At 41.7% G+C, this 21,224-nt stretch overlaps 1 protein-coding gene across 2 annotated transcripts in view; it reads right to left on the reverse strand.

The window, feature by feature from the left end:
- The window catches only part of LOC125902213 (adenylate cyclase type 1-like), a 61,299-nt gene that overhangs the window by 25,014 nt on the left and 15,061 nt on the right, over positions 1 to 21,224 (reverse strand). For both annotated transcript variants that reach the window (XM_049598400.1, XM_049598401.1), the window contains exon 4: positions 16,350 to 16,461. In XM_049598400.1, the coding sequence (XP_049454357.1) occupies positions 16,350 to 16,461 (112 nt within the window). The remainder of the gene's footprint in view (positions 1 to 16,349; positions 16,462 to 21,224) is intronic.

Below are 21,224 nucleotides of genomic sequence, written 5' to 3' on the forward strand. Positions count from 1 at the left end.
TTCCGCTACTGGCCTGCACGCTCGCTGCTGAGCTCAACTGAACTGAGAAATGAACAAATCAGTTCCGGAAGTGATTCAGTTCAGTACGTTCACTCAACAGATTCATTCTTTTGAATGATTCGTTCGTGAACGACACAACACTAGTTGGCTGTAATCTTTGTGGTGTGTTCAAGTGCAGCTTCTTGGCCGAGACACAGGCGATGTGATGTGATGCAACAGTCGGCTTTCATTGCCACTAGTTCTTAGACATGGGTTTGGTGTGTCTGGCTAGGAAGAGGGGCTAACACATAAAGCATAAAGTAGCATGCATATGTATGTCACCATCAACAACTTGTGTTAAAGCTCAAAATTACCAATCACAGAGACAGTTGAATGCAACAGAGTTACAGTACCCAACCCAAAAGACTCGTATGAATAGGAGAAATTGATGTCGTCAAATAAATACAGGCAGAGAGACAGAATAAGTCAATAAAAGAAAAAAAAAGTCAGATAAATTAATCATACAAAAACACTTAGACAACATACATGATGATGCTTTGGATCTCCACATGGACCGGTATTTGTGCTGCATGTTCATTATCCCATTCAAGCTCTCGAGACTTCAAACTCACACCAACACAGAAACCACACCACACACATCACAATGCAGCACTGAATCAACAGTCTCACTTTAGGGAATAAGGTGAGTCACTCTCTCACTCTTTAGGGACAATAAGCGGCAGCATGAAAAGGCAGCTTACAAATATAACCCATTATTAGAGGATATGAGCAACAGACAGAGATTTTACCAGGGAGAGTGGGTTACCGCGGACGCCTTCTCATAACCCTTTATTGTCTCCATGGAGGTGATGTGATCAGTGGCCACGCATATGAGGAGCACAAAGACTCATAATTATGCACATCGGTGGGCACGAGACAAGACGGATGCTCTATTTTTAACATGCCAGCCATGTGAGTTTCAGAAAAGAGAGATAGCTAGGGCTCGTTCGCGGCAACTATTTACCTCGTGTAGCTTTGCATGCTGTGGTCATGCTCTCGGAGTGAGCAGTGACATTAAGGCATGTGTGCTGTTTATGTAAAACAGAATCTTATACACAGGAAAAAGCACTCAGTAGCAGATAAATGAGGCAATACAGAGAGAGGCATGTTGCAGAGTGTTAAGCAGCCCTGTAGTTTTTCTGCAGGATACATTTTCTGTTGAAATATTGTCCTGAATATTGAATTGAGAATTGAAATAATAACTACTGATCTTAAATGAGGAATCAAAATGATTTGAGATCAAATAATTAGGTACTTAGATTGACATGTAATGCCATTATATATCAGATTTATGACATGTAACTATACACATATTAATCTATATTCACTAACCAGCCACTTTATTAGGTACACCTGTTCAACTGCTTCATAATGCAAATAGCTAATCAGCCAATCACGTGGCAGCAACTCAGTGCATTTAGGCATGTAGACATGGTCTGGAAACTTCTGATCTACTGGGATTTTCAGCACAACCATCTCTAGGGTTTACAGAGGATGGTCCCAAAAAGAGAAAATATCCAGTGAGCCAAAATGCCTTGTTGATGCCAGAGGTCAGAGGAGAATGGCCAGACTGGTTCAAGATGATAGAAAGGCAACAGGAAGTCAAAAAAGCACTGGTTCCAAGATCATCTCTGAAGCAACAACACCTTGTCCAACCTTGAAGCAGATGGGCTACAGCAGCAGAAGACCACACCAGGTGCCACTCCTGTCAGCTAACAACAGGAAACTGAGGCTACAGTTCACACAGGCTCACCAAAACTGGACAATAGAAGATTGGAGAAATGTTGCCTGGTCTGATGAGTCTGGATTTCTGCTGCAACATTCAGATGGTAGGGTCAGAATTTGGTGTAAACAACATGAAAGCATGGATCCATCCTGCCTTGTATCAACGCTTCAGGCTGCTGCTGGTGGTGTAATGGTGTGGGGGAGATTTTCTTAGTACCAACTGAGCATGGTTTAAACACCACAGCCTACCTGAGTATTGTTGCTGACCGTGTCCATCCCTTTATGACCACAGTGTACCCATCTGCTGATGGCTACTTCCAGCAGGATAACGCACCATGTCACAAAGCTCACATCATCTCAAACTGGTTTCTTGAACATGACAATGAGTTCACTGTACTCCAATGGCCTCCACAGTCACCAGATCTCAGTCCAATAAAGTACCTTTGGGATGCGGTGGAACGGGAGATTCAAATTGCGGATATGCAGTCGACAAATCTGCAGTGACTGTGTGATGTCATCATGTCAATATGGAGCAAAATCTCTGAGGAATGTTTCCAGCACCTTGTTGAATCTATGCCACAAACCTGGTCCGAGCAAGGTGTACCTAATAAAGTGGCCGGTTACTGTATATTATTTACTTACTTCTTATTAACTAACACAGTGTTTACTGTATTTATTATGCACACTTGTCCTGAGTAGACTGTAGTGTGTGCCTCTCTAAATCTGATATATCTTTTCCATGTGGTATATTTTTGGTTCTGAACTTATTTCTTATGTAACTCCTTCATTTGTCTCTTGTGCCGCTGTATTGCTTCATCGGTTTCTTTCCTGGGGATCAATTAAGTGTCATCTTGTTTTATCTTTTCTTAAAATACAAAACATCAAATCTATGGTCAGTGGGATGAGCTCAGTTCTAAAATTAACATGAAAATATCTTAGCTTGAAAGTTTTTTGCTACTTAACTCCATCATACTCAAGATGAGGCTCGTTCACAGCTCCATTTTAAATGGACACCTTGGAATGGATGTTAAAACCAATGAGTCACAGAGGTCAAAAAAGACAAAATGCAATGTTATTGTCATGAAGCTGCTGGACAAATTCTATGAGATGACACTTAAATGCTATCCTCTCCAGGTGTCTCCCATTTTTATGTGACACTAAAACTCTCTGTTACAGTAACAGGGCCAGTGAGATCTCTTCAGGGTTACTCAGGTCACAGCAGAGCAGCAACAGATGGGGCTATAGTGAGACATGGCTGAAGCTACAGGAAGCAGGGGAAAGCCCTGGTACTTACAGAGTCTCCTACTCTGTACTTTTCCTGTGCTAATCTGCACTGTGAGGGCTTATAGGGGCTGATTCAGTCCCAAGCAGGATTACCACCGTCATGTGACTGAAGCATTGTGGGCAATCTGGGTGGTCAAGATGGGTGCAGTGAATTAGGGACAGGTAAAGTATGACACCTATTTACAGTTGTCATTAAAGGAAGCACAGCATTTTTTTAAAGGGACAGTTCACCTTAGAATCCCAAACACATATTTTTCCCTTCACCTGCAGTGCTGTTTATCAGACTAGATTGTTCTGGTGTGGGTGGCAAAGTGTTGAAGATATCAGCCATAGAGATGTCTGCCTTGTCTCCAATGTTACAGAACTAGATGGCGCTCGGCTTGTGGCGCTCAAAGTGCCAAAAAATACTTTTGAAAAACTGTCTCTCTCCAGAAATCATGACCAGCTTATTTACTTCAGAGCAGGATTTAGAGTTAGCGAGGTAACTTCAGGGTTCACTCTGGGTTTTCAGTACAACAAAGCGGGTTCTCTTTTTACCAGGATGAATCCGTGGGTAACTTACGCTGTACAGCTAACCCACTCCAGAGCAGGTTACCTTCAGAGTGTTGGATCACAGCCTGTCAACACCTCAACCTCTGACCACTGAGATTATCAAAGAGAAAAGTATCCAGGGACAAAAGTACGGAGTGTCAGGTAAAAAAGAGTAGCCTACATATTGTTAGAGGTCAGTATTAATAGTAGGTCATTGCACTGTTTCAGGGCTCTATTTCCACTGGTTTGAAAACAGAGTTTCTAACAAACAAAGAGCTTGTTTACAACACTAAACACATGTTGTAGCAGGATTTTAACTTATGCAAAGTTTATTTTAGTCTGCAGTGAGAGTGTTGCTATTTTACACTCTGATTCCATAACTGCAGCTCAAAATAACGAGAAACACCTGTGTCACGTGAGCTTGGAAAAAAGATAATAATAATAATAATAATAATAATAATAATAATAATGATAAAGTAATGATATAATAAAATTGGCTCCCGTTATTATAAATGCAACATTTCAGTCAGATCAGACCTCATCAGCCATTAACTAGGCTATTTTTCCACCATTTACTTTAGTAACGGAAACAGTCTGCAAAGTGTTTTATGTGACATATTCATCATCATCCAACTAACCAGCAAAAAATACTCTATAGTAATGTCACATATAGCTTGGTGATACACATAATGTCTCGGCCAACTGTGACTTTTTGGACAGTATTTTCAATATTTCTACATTTCCATTATAAGATTACAGAGTATCATTTACATCCCACGCCAATGACATTTTCTCGTAGTCACAGACACTTTTGGTAGCATTTCATATGGAATGAAGTACCCTACTTCATTCCAGGGGTGACTGCTCTGAGACAACAAGGGAGGGTGAACTTCCCTAAAATTTCATGGAAGAAATGGTCAAATATGCACTATTGAATTTACATTAAAATAAGAATTTACATTGCATTAAACGTGCGCTAGGATGCGTTTCACATCATGACTATAATGTTCAAACGGCAGCTGTTTATCACGAGTTTTCAAACGCGACCTCCCTGTCATACATTCTTGTGTCAGCACGGTGGATGTGGAGAATCCAAGCATTCCTATGAGACAGCGCTGAGCAGGTTTTTTTCATGCAGCAAAGCGAGACTGTCATTGGATAAATGCGACAAAATCGTCACTTCAAGGGAGGCTCAGCTTCCCTGGGACCCAATGGAGCGGTAGGCGGGAGAGGACGCTCAGTGTCTGCATGATGATGGAATTGGAATTGTCTAAAAGGCTGAACCCCTTTGTGATTGACAGTGCTTTGGAAATACACACCAGCATCATTGCATTTCAAGCTCAGTCCCATGCGGATATTTGCGAGTGGAGTCTTCTGACAGAGTGCCGTCCAGAGTTCCTTATTTCCATAAGCGATATAGCTCATTTTCACCACAGTTCAGTTGTTTAAACCCATCTGAAAATATTTGAGGTGTGTTTGCTGTGGTTCTATGGCATGAGTGTGGTTGAAAAACAGCTTCTATTAAAAGTTACTGCCTTGCTACAGTATGACAAATTTTATGATGTAAACTTAGAGTGAGCTTCCCCCTGTTTGAAAGACCAGCAGCCGCCACTGGTTCATTCATGGTTCTGACGATGTCACTCATAATTAACGCCCCTGCCTCTATCACATAAACACGCTTGTGGCTGGATAGGAAAAGCCAGACTTGACCGAACTACTTGATAACCAGCTTTGTAGTACCGGTTATCCAGAAGGCCAGTGTTAGGGTAATCAAGCCAGATAACAAAAAGATATCCTGAATGAGTTGAACTGGCTTGTGAGCAGTTTCATGCAGGAACTATTTTCATTCAACTGAAGCACACCCACCAACTGCATCAACGCACAGAAGCGTGCATCTACTCACAGACAAGAGACTCATGCTCATGACAGTGTGAGATGTAAACTTTAATAGCATCCTCACTGAGCTGTGATGTTAGCTAGCCCGGTGGTGCTAGGTGAGCTAGCAGTAGATGCATGCTTTTGTCTGCATGGTTATAACGTTGACACCTCCTACATGAAACTGCTCACAACAAGGTCTGTGGATTGTCTTGAGTAACCTGGTCATGATTTCAGAGCACAAACCGAGTGCCATTTGATTCCATTATACTGGAGAGAAGGCAGACATCTCTACAGCTGATATCCAAAACACTCTAGATGGATAAATAACACTACAGGTGAAGGGAGAATATGTATTTCTGATTTGGTGGTGAACTGCCCTTTAAGATGACTGTTTTGGATCACTAACATTACGTTTTCAGTGAGGTCAGAATATATAAAAGGTGTGGTGTGGGTTTATACCAGGCACCTCACAAACAGTACACCCGTATGCTTGCAGAGATGCAAATTAGCAAACACTTCAGTGCGCACAGACAAAGAGAGAGAGAGACAAAAAGGGACACAGAGACAGGGAAGGGGAACATTCAGTAAATGATTATGAAGGAAAAGATGAGCCAGCTGAGAGTAGCAGTTCATTTCCTACAAGTCCCCAAAGGAGAGAGCAGTACACACCGTGCTTTGTCTTCCACACAAAGACAAAGATCAGTGCTGTGTACACATTATTGATGGGACTAAAGATTAGGGTTTCCACTCCTGTGGCCTTTGGGGGTTGAAAGGACATGAGACACAATGTGTGTTTGCTGCTGTCTGTCCCTGAATCTGCCCTTCTGCAGCTGTTTGAACATGTAGATTTGTAGCAGAGTTGAAACACTTGTCTTAATTCTAATTGAGCAATCACACTATTTTATGCATTTTATATTAGGCCATTACAGAGATCTAACAAACATTTTCCTACCTTGGCTTGAATTATTTCATGTCAACATTACATCGATACAGGCCGACAATGATTCATTGCGAGGGCCCACTGTTTGGCAAAATCTTTAAGAGCGCATACAGAAGTTCTCTCAACATTCCCCCTGCTCCGCTGACTTCTCTCCGTCTCTGCCTGCAAGCGAGCACTGACTGGATATTACCATTTTTGTCACCCAGCTCGCTTATTGATTTAAATTAATATGCTTTAATTTATGTGCAGCAACAAATGAATAATATATCAACACTTCCTCCACCCACCATGAACTGGTGGGTTGCAGCGAGCGGGTGTTGGAGATCTGTAAGCATATTCATGTAGATATATTTAACAGATGTGATACAAGAAATAACAAATGCTCAGCATCCAAGAGCGGTTAATTTACAAAGATGGCACTGTGTTTCTGAACATTTGACTGGAACTGGAAACACAGAGTATTGTTTTCCTGAAATGATTAGAAGATTAGATATTAAAAAAGATTAAAATATATGTGGCTGCTGTTAAGATACTTCTGAACTGGAGTAACATGTATGTGAGTAATGCAACAGATATGACCATCATACACTGAAGATAATGACATAAAAGAACAGCTCTCTGAAGCAAATGGAAACAGAATTTCTGAAGCTTAATATGATAATATGAATTACGTCAATGTCTGCAAAACTAAACATAAATACATAATATTTTTTATCAATCTATTCAGTGTGACCTGTGATTCAAGATTTCAGCGAGATGATTAAACTGTTATTTTATGTTGTCAGCTTTGCTCTGTCATTATATTAAACAACACCTAAAGACCATTTTCTATGAAATTACATGAGCAATGCGTAGGAACTGTGGTAAAACTAACAAGCTATTGATAACTGTATGATTCAATAACATTTTTCCAATATATGAAAAATAAAAAATATGCAGCTTATTACTTCCAAATTCAAATTCAAATCAATTCTTGGCTGATTTTACACATAAAATGGGTATGAAAGTTGTGTAATTTCTATTGTGGCACCACCTTTGTCAAGTCTGAAAAATAACCCTGATAATGTCATAATTAGAGTTACCACTGTGTGGGTTTGGAGAATACACATTTTCAACGAAAAAAGGCAGCATTATACAAACTTGTCTGCACGTATAGAGATATTTTTGAAAATGTATATTTTTTGTAGACAGAGATTACTGTAAACAACATGTTGTGTGGACAAAATTTTGTTTTGAAAGGGGAAAATATCCATTTTCAAAAATATCTGTACCTGGTAAACAGGGCCTAAAAGCTGGAAAAGGTCTAACAGAAAATGCTACAGATGCATTATGGGAAGTGTAAGATCCAATGCTTTTGCAGCTTGACCCTTATTTAGCCCTGTTTCCACCAAACAGTTTTGGTATGGTACCTTTGGAACCAAAAGTAACCCTTCAGACATGGTACCTAGACCCAAGTGTTTCCACCGCAAACAGTTCCCTTACTCACTGCTCCGTCCAGCGCTCACTGTATTTCCTCATCACCGGGGACACAGAAGTTTGCTCCTCGTTTATTGTCCACAGAACTGAGTTACACGCTGACATTTTCGGAACAAAATAAAACAGGCTGCAGTGAGAGTCTCTCTGGGATATTTAAAATTAGCACGTTTATGCATTTAGTCATTCTCAGGCAAGCTCAGGGGTTTAGTGTCAGAGCCCACAGGTACAAAGCTCTGCAACGCTTTTTTTTTTCCTCCAAGTGAGGACTAGAATATATGTAGTTCACATAATCTGGTCAAAATTAATACATATATATAAACGCTTTAAGATCCATACATTACTAAGAGTGTGTGTCATATAAAAACTAGAGTAATGGTCAAAATTGTCACAGTGAAATTTAAGGTGTGCTGATGGATTCACGTCATCAATTCATGCATTGAGAAACATTACAAGTTAACGACTTAAAAGTTGCCAGCAGTCGGCCTGGTGAATTTAGGTTATTTTTCTCAGACTCCAGCTGCTGTGAGAGGCAGCAAAACATCCTTTCATTTTATAGTTACAGTTCACTAATAAAACTTTCCACAGTATGAACAGTGGTCACATGAGCCTCAAAACCAGACACAACTCAGCCCTGAGCAGAGTGACCGTCCTCTACTGACCAATCAGACTGCAGTGTTCACAGCTCCACCTTTTAGTACCAGATCTGTGTGCTAGGTACCCCAACAGAGGGGGGACCAAACATGGGGACAATACAGAACGGCTCCATTGGTACCATCCACAACTTTTCACAGTGGAAACGGAAACTGAACTGAACCGTACTGCTCGTTGGAAACGGAGCTGTAGTGACTAAAAGTCAGGATATTTTGGCCTCAGCTGCTTCAGTTTTGACCGTCCTTTTTTAATCTGCCTCATGTGAGTCTCATGTGCAAGTGCTATATGGTATGCTCACTGAGAGGGCAACCATCATCATGATTCCTTTTTTTCTCCTGAAACAGAAGCATTTTTTTCTCAAGTACTCCCCCATCGGGATCTCAAGCTGGCTTGTTTGGCTTGGGTTTTGCTTCAGTCCACAGTTTTTCGCACACAGGCGTCTGAGGGAAACTGCAGGACTTGACAGTGATCCTTGCACCTGCTCATGAGACAAACCCAAACAGGGTTATTTGAGCTGTGTTTACAGCCAGACTTTAGGTTCTGGCAGGCAGCTGTCACAGTGTGGGCAGTGAACAGTCCTTGTGCCTAATTTAAAAATAATACATTTTTATTAGCATCCTAAGCAGTTGTATTTGTTATATTTTCCTTGGCATAGGATATTGCATTATATAACCCCGCAGATGTACAAATGATCACATCTTTGAAGCAGTTGGAAAAGGTTTTTAAAAGTTTACTTTTTGCAGAATTGCACTTTCATCAGGAATATAATTGTTTGTAGTTTGTTTTTTCCCACTGTTTTGGGAATCTTCACAAGAACTAGTTTCTCACAGTGAGATTAGAATTGAAATTGCACCACCTCACGTTGCTCACGACTAAATGAGTCTTTGCTTTGTCACTTCCTCCAGTTAATGAAGTTCTTACAGTAAAATGTTTAAGCAGGGAATAATAGATCTGACAACTGATTGTCAGATATGCTTGGGTGAATTGTTATTGAAAAAAAAAACAAAGGTAAAAAGACTCAGGATGCAAATATGGTAATGAAGTATGTCAACTCCAGCGTGCATTCACGCACTGCACATGCGATGCAGGCTGTTCTGTGAGCCCTTCACAGTCATATATGTGTGAATGAAAAGGGAACTCTGCCTTGTCGAGGAAGTAAGAGGCAGGAGACAGATACATCATTGAGCCATCCTAAAAATGGAAACACGAGAGAGGAAGAGAGTGCAGAGAACCACGGGGCATAAAAGACACAGTTGAGGGAAGTAGGCTGCTGCATGTCAATCAAAAAGCTGAGAAACAAGGAGCGGAGGAGTCTTAGAGCTGTGATGCAGGGAGGTGTTGCGAGAGGAGAGAAAAGAGAGACAAGAATGAAAAGCTTTGTGAAACTCTGCCATGGAAACGGTGAACGACACGTGTGCACACACACACACACTCACACACATATGCAGGCAGACACAAAAGCACATTCAGTCCAGAGCTATTAATGTTATATAGCATCACAGCGACCATAAATTAATCACAGAGTCCCTCTCACAACAGAAGCTGTTGTTTGGGGAGCTGGACAGACTGTTGGAAACTCAGCCAGGAAGAAGTGTTTATAGAGTGACCAGTTGGTGTGTTATTTTTTATCCTTGTCATCCATCTTTGAAATAATACTCCCTGTCCTTTTACTTTCCTTAAAAACACTGCCACAATCATTGAAATGTTACCTATATTTAATCCACTTAAAAAATCCAGCTGTCATGTTTTTGCCCACAGCCCACTTTGGACCATTTCTACAGAGTGCACAGCTTCAGCAATGTATGAAATAATTATGTCGCTGCTTTGTGTGTCAGTCTGGTGTATATAACAGAGACCAAGTTTGGGTCGTGATAACGGTCTCAAGGCTTTCCCGAGATGTCTGCGCCCGATGTCGGCAGATTCTCAGCCTGGCGGTGAAGAGTTATAATTACTCCCAGCTTGTGTTCTTGTGGGTGTCGGGAATCAGACTGCAAATACTGATCAGTGTGAGTGGGTTTCCTGTAAACTTCAATTTTCAAGCTACCCCCTACTTAATATGGCACAGGCCAAGACAGAAAGAGTATTGTTTACAGTAGTTTTTACGTCTTGAACTTGACACCAGATTGGTGGGATCATGTCCAGACTCCAGGCAACAAAAGCACTTTGGTTAAGGAAAGGGAAAGATCCTGATATTGATTAAAATCAATTAAAAGGTAATACATTTCCCACCACTTGACAACTTAACTGCTAATTTCTCCTCTGCTCTGATTGCTAACAGCTGTCTGCTCTGATCCCAACACATTCTCCCTCCGACCTCGTCACATACCGACGTTTGGTCATGGACCTTCAACGTCCAGATACAATGTGAAAGGTACCCTGGGTGCACTGGTTGTTGACATTCTGGGACGCCGTGTCAAGTTCGTGCCTGTTTTTTCAAAATTCACTTCCGTTTTCACAGCAAATTTACTGTTTACATACTGTCTCTTTCAAAATAAACGCACTACGGCAGTACCACAATGCAAATTGACCCTTTTTCCGCCAACAACTAACACACATGGTTGTGTTCAGGCAACAAAAGCACTTGGTTGAATCTTATGGGACATGAACACCGCTCTCCCTGGTGAAGGTCGGTGTTTGTTGGATCCATCCACCACCCCTCCCACCTGCCCTCTTTGCCCTTTTTGTTCCTGTCCCACTGCGATTCCCCCTGACGCCACCAAGCGCCATTAAACTATAACGGTGACTGTATCATGCCGACGTTAAAGGACAGCTTTTTTCGTCAGTGTCTGACAAGTCACTGCCCACGCACCGGATTTTGACGACTTTGGAGTGAGACCAGGTTGCTGATCCACTGACTCTCTCTGCTTGTCCAGCACACACTCGCTACACCTGGAGCTACTCTTTCAGACAAAACTGACACATGAGGTAGTGAAGTTGATTGTAGTGGTAATAGTAAACACATATTTTTATTGATGGTTATTGGTTAGAATTCTATGAACTCTGACTGCCAATCAAAGTCAATCAGGTTCTGTGGCCAATAGTATTTTTTTAAAGCAGTTACGGCATGTCTTTCTGTTGTTACCGTTCTTCGTCTGCCAAAATGGCAGATGGCCCGACAATTTAACACACCACTGCCAAGAATTTTGTCGCCTTTGGAGGGTGCTAATTTCAGATCCTGAACATGTGCATTAAAACCAATAGTAAAGTGAAGTCAAACCGTCTCTTTTCCTATTCCTTCATATCAATATCTGCAACAGTGGGAGCCAGCAGTAAACTCTTGGCTTGTTTTTGTAGGTTGGAAACCATCTTGTACTTGTGGTGGCTGGTGATGATCAGTGTTGGATAGGGTCACACACTTGATAAATGCTGGTGCAACCAAATTTAAAGTCCAAACCTGACCACTGAGTTGAGTTTTTATTTATTTATTTTTTGCTTTATTATATCCCTTACTGACTGTTGGCTTGCAAAGCTAATGTAGCACATTAGCTACACTGTCTTTCACTCTGGGTTAGCATATTTACTTGCAACACATGACACCCAAGTGTACAGATAATTGGCACAGTCAGACAGAGAAAGAGCAAATTTCTTACTGTACGTTCAAACTAACAATGACCAGAGCTTCCAAATTTTCAATGAGAGCCCGGCGACTTGGGCGACTTGAGCAACCAGGTCGTTAGCCACGCTAGTTTGCTGCTCCTTTAATTGACAAGCACGATCGAACGTTCAGTGATTCACGTGATGAGCAACTAGAGCGGCCAAAGCTGCCACAAATATTTTCGACAGTCGTGCTTCTTGAGCATCCGTGAGAGACTTTGCCTCTTTGGAAGCTTCTGGTTTGAATGTACAGTTAGAGTGTCCCTAATAAATATTTTCATATCTTTGTTTTAGCATCTTTTAGCCCATTGTTTTGGTTTGTTTTGGTTTTACGTCCTGCAGCCAGACCATTTCGGTTTGCTCTCACTGCTCTTATCAACCTCCTTTCCAGCAGCAGGCAGCTGTTTTCAACAATGGTGAACATGGTAGAGCATTTAGCAACTAAAAAGACAGATGCTTCCCTTAGAAGTTAATGGAGACCAAACAAGAGCTTACATTTACCAGGGGGCCAAAAACATGACGCTCAATAAATGTTAACGTTGCTCCATGTCCGCTAACATGCTAACACATATCAATTTTGTAAGGAGATAACATGTCAGTTTTTGATATTGAAATTGAGTAAATCAAAGGCCGTCTCTGGGTAAACGGAAATAGTACATTCCTTTTGTGAGTATTTGTGATGATTGAAATGCAGTTAAGGTTGAAAAGTGGCAAAATGTTCCTAAATGCTCAAACACAAAAATGTCTAATTTTATCTAACGTCTAAGATTAGGTGTGAAAGGGAATATGTGTCAAATTCAGAAGGCTGGTTTGAGTTTGTTAGCTGATGTTAAAAGGAGATGAGACTGCTTGGTTCATATTCTCTGTGTTATCTTCCATTGTGTTAGCATTTTGGCTGGATGGTGTGAGGAGAGGAGAGGAGAGGAGAGGAGAGGAGAGGAGAGGAGAGGAGAGGAGAGGAGACTCAGTCTACTACAACAGCACTTTAGGAGTACACTGCGTTCCTGGCCCACATCCCATGCAGCTTGACAAGTCCAAAGAGTGGACAGGTGGTGTGGGGATGGTGCTGGAATGGTATTATGAGATGATGCCCAGTGGCCATGTGGCATCGCCCGCTCTTCGTATGGAACGAGAAGAGTCTGCGTGCCCACAGTGACCACAGCTATGAGTCACTGGCACTGCCACTTCCTGCCAAAGTGGATCAGAATGAGTGGGGCTTTGGGTCAGGGCAAGGCTAGAACATTTGATGACAAGATTCATGGCTGGGGACAGCCTTTCAGTGTAACACGAGGCTCCCAGCTAGCAGCCAAGCGGAGATCAGACCAGTTGTAACCCACAGAATGAGACAGCTCCAATCACAACAGAATTGACGTAGCTCAAGATAGCATTCCTCCGAGCCAAAACGCTTTGGGAGATGAAAGTGAAAATGTATCAGTTGAAGCTAAATGAATTGTAGCATCTTTGAAATGAAGGGGGAAAGGGCTTAAATTCAAGTGCATCAACTTGTTGACATGACTTGATTTATAAATAAGAGTGTGTCTCTGAGTGTGTTGTAATGCATGGGATCATGGATGGATTAATGAACAGGCCTGAAGTGTCAGGGCCCTTCCTTGGCTTTCATCTGCAAAATGTCACTCAAATCAACACATGCTGAACAGGAAGAGACAAAAAAGCCACAAAGACAGAAAACAACTACAAAGAGATACAAAGAGAGACGACTACGAAACATATAGTCACATATCGACGTTTGGTCATGTCCTTCCATGTCCAGATACGAGGTGCAAGGTACCCTGGGTGCGTTGGTTGTTGACGTTCTGGGACACCGTGTCAAGTTCTGCTTGTTACGTGCATTGTCTTCTTTCAAAATACACTTTCATTCTGACAGGAAATGTACCATTTACATACAGTCTCTTTCAAAATAAAAGCGCTACCTCGGTACAACACTGTGAATTGACGTTTTTTGTCCTTTAACAACAAATGTACATGGTTGGGTTTACGCAACAAAAGCATGTGGTTAAGTTTAGGAAAAAAGAATAGGGTCTGGGACACAAACACCGCTCTCCCGGGTGAAGGTCGGTGTCTGTTGGACCCATGCACCATACCTCCCACCCACCCTACTTGGACTTCTGCTGCCTTAAGTTTTGTTCTTGTCCTGCCTGATTCCCCCTGATGCTAGCCTGGAAATCCAGACCCAAATCTAGAAAGATTTAGAGTCTGGCCATGAGTAATGAAAATGGCCCAACTCGAGGGGCGGCACCAAGCATGCATTTGAAAATATCACTGCACGCAATTGGATAACACTACGACCAATCAGAGCAATACACGGGGTGACGTATCCAGAGCTTAGCTACCAGCGGAGCTAACTGGTAGATTAGACTCTTGCTGTATCCAGTCGGCAAAACAGCAAAAACGTCCTTCTTGCAAAGGAAAGATTCGAGCGCCGTCTTCTGTTCCTCTTTTAGAGAAAAAGCCAAGTCTAACTCGTTCATTGTAGCGGCCAAAGCCGTATCAAACAACTGGTGTTCATTCGTAGCCATCTTGTAATGTTTACTGACTGATTCTGGACTTGGTCGTCGCAGCGCTGTTGTCATCTGTTTAGCTCGCCTCTGGCCTGCCTATATCAGATACACCGATGTGATTGGTGCAGCTCGGCTCCAGCGGCATGGGTAATGAGCATCATTACTGGTTGCCAGAGTGACTCGCTGAGCAAATTCAAATTGTGCTCTCGTGAGAACTCTGGATTTCCAGGGTACCCTGGTGCCACCGGGTGCCCTTAAACTATGACAGCGACTGGCCGCATGTCATAGTTTAAGGGCACCTGGTGCCAAAGCATCAGATTTGGACAACTTCGTAATGAGACCAATTGCATAATGACCACAAAGAGATGCAAAGCAACTACAAAGAGAAGCAAAACGTCTACCAAAGGACACAAAACACCACAGAGACACAAAACCCAATAGAGATGCCTAATGACTACAAAAAGATTCAAAACAATAAAACGAGGCTACACAACCATGAAGTCTGTGTCTTGCTGTGATACAGGAGTGGTGGTGGTGCCTTCTGCATGTCTGTGCCCAGGGGCCTATTGTCTTATAAGCCACCCATGCATGGAATCATCTTGTTTTGGCTAATAGCATCTCAGGGTAAAATGCAACTTTCCCAGGAATACATTCAGACTACAGCTGATGCAAAACAGCAAGAGGTAGGTAGAGCAACTGATCCAAGACTAATTGGAAAGGCAATGACAATTGTTTGACAATTGCAAGTCAAATGAGAGACGCTCTCTTTTTAGTCAGTTCTAATTTTGTGCGCGTAAACAAACAAGTTAAAAATAGAAACCCCCGACACGGGCCAAGTAAAACCTTCTATGAAAGCATAAAAGGGTTAGTTGTAATCCTGTGGATTAATGGATTTGACAAGGGCATGTGCCCAGTGTAAGTAATAGAGGCCAGATTACATGTAGATAAGGCTGTGGCAGGGGGATCTGCAGGGGCTCAGGGGCTCAACCTTCTCACCAACAAAAATACATGTGTCAGCCAAATTTGCAGTGTTCGAGAGGGAGAGATGTCATAGCTTTTCTGCAGCATGTGCTTTGATTGCGACTACCAGAATTTAAAGTAAAAGTACATCAAGGTAGCTGTGTGTTTTTTGTTTTTGTTTTGATTAAAAGATTTTGTAACACCAGCATGGATAGCGTCACACTCCAAAGCGACTAGATTAACCGCAGCGGTCAAATTCACAGCAAAAGTTGAGCGGATTTTCAGCGCTGAAATCACAAAGAGTGATATATTGACAGATGGGAGAGCTGAAATCTTTTTCTACATGTGAACCAAGAGAGAGATTGGGACAAGTAGGACTCAGTGGTGCCTTTATTCAGTTCATTCAGACAACCGGAGTGGACTCGAGGTTTAGCTCTGGGTAAATCTGGCCTAGATTAAAGAGGTCTGTCAACTCTTCCTCAAATGAAGCACTGGATAATCATATTATGCATCATATGGGCTTCCAGTATTCACAGTGACATCATGCTAAGCTGGTACAATAGTGGCATGTGCCAGCAGCCTGTGGCCAAAGCAGTACACACACACACACACACACACACACACACACACACACTCATCCTTGCCGTGTCAAAGTTTGGACAAAGTGTACACACAGAGAAAAAGAGCAGCTTTTCATGCCAGCAGCGGCTTTAATTGAGGGATACGTGTTCAAAGAAGGGAAATGGACTCACTGTGGCAAGCTCATCAAACTTTCCAAACAGCTCGTTTAGCAGTTTAACCAGTTCCTGGGCTGTGCACTGGGAGGCCAGACTGGTGAAACCGACGATATCTGCAAACAGGATGCTGTGACAGAGAGAGAAAAAGAAACATTTCAGTCATTGCAGGTTATTTATAGCAGCATGTATGAAGCAGGAAAAAAAGATTACTGGGTGCCTGATCAGATCAGCTCTCAGGAATTTGTTTTAAATGACATTTAGGACGACTGAGCCAAAATCAACTTAAACATTTTCTTTGCATAATGCTTTTACGGTAAACTAATCAAACATTCAAATTTAATGCCTTGCAGCAGCAAAAAAAGAAAAAAAAAGAGAGAGCGTGCTCCGTTCTCTAACTGACTGGCAGCGCAGTCAAGCAGAGAGACTCAAAATAGAAGCGAGTGCATTCTCATGGGGATCAAGGTGGAGACATGTCCTGTTAGGAGCTGGTGAGGAGCCATTCTAGGATATATTGCAACCATCAAGACCCTGTCACCCTCTCTCCAGGTCAACTTGTATTCCCTTTTTGACAGTTGGTACACAGGACTGAGAGCGAGGTTTAAAGTTGAACTGAAATAAAAATACTTCAGCACATATATCAGCCGTGTTTGTGTTGACTTGTGTTTTGATGTGGTCAGAATTTCAATCACCAAAAAAGAAGAAATGTTCAGATTAATCTACTTTTCTGCTGTGATAGCACCTCCTACGTTAATGTTCTCCAGGTGGCATGAATATTTGGACTGAAGATGTTGGTGCTGTAAAGCAATTGTTCCAATATCTGTGTAGGTGGGAACTGAAAATAAATCACAATATCACTACGACTCCAACAGCCACATAAGCAGTTAACCAGCTGGCTAGTGTTGGTAACCGGCTCTTTTTGCTGCGAGTGCTCCGTATGTTACCCAGTGTCATCATTCAAATCAGCAGTGTAAATATAGACAGTGCCGGCGGTGTGGTTGCACTGGGGCCCATAGAGAGATGGACCCTCCAACAATGCGTTGGGTGGAGAATGGGTCGTTATGAGTGACTGCCACCTTGAAATATGCCTGTGTTCAAAGAACTCTCATCTCTGTCATGTTTATTTTTTCTTTATTTGTAAAACACTTGATAGCATCTATAACAAAAATATATGACAAAATAATAATTCACTCTTTATTTCAGACCCAGGGGGATCCATATCACAATAAAAAACACAGTAAAATATGCTTATTCTGTAACTATAAATCAACTTTTCTATGAGTCAAATAATCTATAACTATAAATCAACTATTAAAATTGTTAAATTCAATTAATAATTTCTTAATTTATTATTTTCTTTGGTATTTTTTGTGAAGTACAGATCTGCAATGATGATCGCTGAGTAATACATATGTTCATGTTATCCAATGTTAAGTCTCTGACCATGTGACGAGATAATATGTGCACAATAGCATGCATTAGGGTCAATTGTAAGATAAGATAAGATAAGATAAGATACACCTTTATTGATCCCACAATTAAGAAATTCCAGTGTTACAGCAGTCAAGGAGAAAGATAAAAAAAATTCAAAATTTAAACTTAAAAAAAATTAAAAAAAAAAACTAGGCATGCAAAAATAAAGTACAAAAATACAACAAACGATGATAAATAATAATAATAATAATAATAATAATAATAATAATAATAATGAGAAGTGAATAAAAATGAGCAGTGGATTAAAGAGAGCACATCTAGTGCAAGTGGTTGTATGTGCAAAAAACAGCAGACAGCTGTGGTGTTTATAAAGTGTCCATAGTGTCCATAAACTGCCCATGGTAATTTCTGTTTCTATGGACAATGAGCAATGAAAGAGAGACAGCTGAACCTAGTGAGATCCCCTTCTTTATAAATTGCAGGGTGAACACAGCACTGAGTGTGAGAGCTGCTAACATAAACCAAAGCTAGCTCCTGTTAGAATCAGTGCTAATGTTAGTAAATTAGGCTTCCACTTTCGGCCAAATTTGCTAGCTTCCACTTGTCGAGTGAAATACAACCTTAGCAGCACGATGGGTTGTATATATTAAAGGAGCAGTATGTAATTCTGGAGAAAGACAGCTGACTATTGAGTCTCACTCCAGATCTCATATACCAACTCTTTAGGCTAGTGGTTTGGCTACTTGACGACCTGGAAATGAATCTTTCTGCAGAACTTCACTTTAAAATTACCAACGGTAAATAATCAGCACTATTTAGCCTTGTTAAAAGGCCAAAAATTGTCTTCTATCAATCAGACTACAAGGCATCCTAATATGTCACAGAGACTAAGGAATAATGTTCATATAACATACTGATCTCACCGACAACAATAGTACAGCCAGAATATTTGCATTTAAAAAAATTTTTTACAGTCTGCAAATCATGTTTATGTTTTGAATTTGTGTTTTGGCCTGTTGCGCCACCTACCGCCATCTACCAGTCACGCAGTCAGTAGAGTCTCAGCATCAGTTACAGTTACGACTGAGCTGCAATGGCTAACGGTGCGACTAAACCCAAACGACCTTGTTATGATTCCCAAAAACGGCAAGACAAAACTCGAGGCAAAGCAAGGGTCTATATAGGAGATGCTTTTGAACGGTGGAGACGGTTGAAAGCGGAGAAGAATTTGAAATCGGATGTCGAAGTGGCTACTCTTCTCCTCGACAGGTAAGCTTTAGCCAAAGTTGGCTAACTAGCATCATAGCTAGATGGGGATGGACATTTCGAATACTTTCAACTGTTATTAATTTTAGATCATACATTGTAGCCCCTGTGCAGGTGGGTCATCAACCCGATTTTTTTGAGAAACAAACGTTAGCAGCACGGCAAGCAGCATTAGCAGTGTCCTGGTACATAGTAGCATTAACAGCCGGCTCCTCCTCCGCTGTTTCCCGGCAGCAGCGTTAGCAGCAAAGAAGCCAGACTTGCTCGAACGGTCCGCTGGAAAACCAAAGATCAAGGACGCGTTGACTCAGCCCTGCCACGGCAGCCACCCGTGGGCAAACAAATCAGTCTCCAGCGTGCTGCTGTCCAGCAACCTCGAATCTGTAGGGGAGGGGGGGCGGACACGACTCGCGGCAGTATTTTGAATTTGAGTGCAGTAACCGTTTTGGCCACATTCTTACATACGGCGCCTTTAAAAAAGGGCAAAAAAGTCTTGTATCAATCAGACTACAAGGCAGCACTGGCCTTTAAATGTCATTTCAAGATTTCAATGGGAAACATGCCTGTAAGAGCCAGTTTGTGCGTTGATCTGACATATCATACAGGTTTTGGCGATATTTAAATTTACACAGCAGTTTCTGTATATTCTGAATAGTGTATGGTGGTGGACTATACTAAAGGTATGTTTATATTTACTTTATTTATGTGTTAGAATACAGGCACAAGTTATTGATGCCAGGTGTGGTGTTGTAAGACAGTTTAGTGTGCATAACAAAAGGAGATTGTGGACAACATCATGCGTAAAAGATGATGTGAAGTTTGTGTTGATTTGAATCGTAATAAGTTTTTTACCATGTTACGTAGTATTGAAGTATAATAACGGGTAATACGATGAGAATATATAGAAACAGGATGTATAGTCGGTAGCAGATTGAACATGATATAATTTTGGAAGGACTTGGCCTGTTGTTTTGTTTCTTTTTTGGATTCTCGATGAACCTTTTTCCCTGCCTCATGTGAGCACTGTGGATCTTAAGAAAAGGAAACACGAGACTGAAACTGAGAAACCTCACAAACTAAGTGGACTAAAAACTTTGGTACGTTGAAACAGCCACAACAATGTCGCTAGAGGCCTGAAGCTTGGACACCGTTTCTGAAAATGTGTCCAAAATGGTTTTATCCTCTTCTGAAATGCAAAAGTGTGAGGAATTTAAGTGTCACCTTTAAACGTTGCTTTCCAAAGCTGTGTTCACACTATGGGCAACACTGCAACGGTGTGACCAGATACATTAACACCGTGCTCTGCAATCTATCACCCTGGGCTTGCGTGCCTGCAACTTGCGACAAAACACCTTGACTGAGCATCATCTAAAGTTTGTATTTGGTCAAAAAAATATCCATGCTTTTGATCACTGCTGAATTTCACCTCCCCACGCTAGCATTGTGTCCGCTAACGATGCTAAATAAGGAGCACCACAGCTAGAAACAACATAGATTTGTTGATGTTTCACCTCGTCACTGCAGCGCTGAAAAAAGGTGAAGCCAGCTGAGCTCTTGATTTGTAGCACCTGTCAGCAGCGACAAGGGTTAGGCATCAGTTTGTAGCTTCATGTCACCTGCCTCCACTGAAAATGACTTGTACCCTGTTGCTGTTTTGCTGGTAGATCTAACAGCATAAAAGTTGGTAGAGGTTATGTTACATGTTTATATACCCTAACCTTTTTTCTGTGATTGCTGCTGATTACCTTATTCATCATGTTTCATTATAACTTGACGATGGGCCCCGGAGGAAAGGTTACTTGTGTTGAAAACTTCTGCATATTAATAGGGTCCACCTGCCCCTGATAAAGGACTCATTATCAATCTGCATCAGAGCGGAGCGGAAACTTTTCCTGTGAAGGATTCGCCCTGAGTGCTGGTTGGCAACAGAGAGTGTGAAGGGACTTAGTCATCAAACTCTGACTGTCCCGTCCTGTCTGCGACTCTCGAAGTGACAGCAGACTGTTGCCTGCATGTGGGCTGGTGTGTTCACAGTGTGTCAGAGTGCTGGATCTCTAACTGGGAGCTGCTAAATGTCATTTTGTTGTCTCACAGATGTCACCGTAACGAGGGGAAATAGATTCAATTTGTGTGAATGTTTTAATTGGCAACCATCTGTGGCTGACAGATATTTGAAACGTTAAGTACTGTGCG

The sequence above is a fragment of the Epinephelus fuscoguttatus genome, linkage group LG15 (genome assembly GCF_011397635.1).
Source record: "Epinephelus fuscoguttatus linkage group LG15, E.fuscoguttatus.final_Chr_v1".
NCBI lineage: Eukaryota > Metazoa > Chordata > Actinopteri > Perciformes > Serranidae > Epinephelus > Epinephelus fuscoguttatus.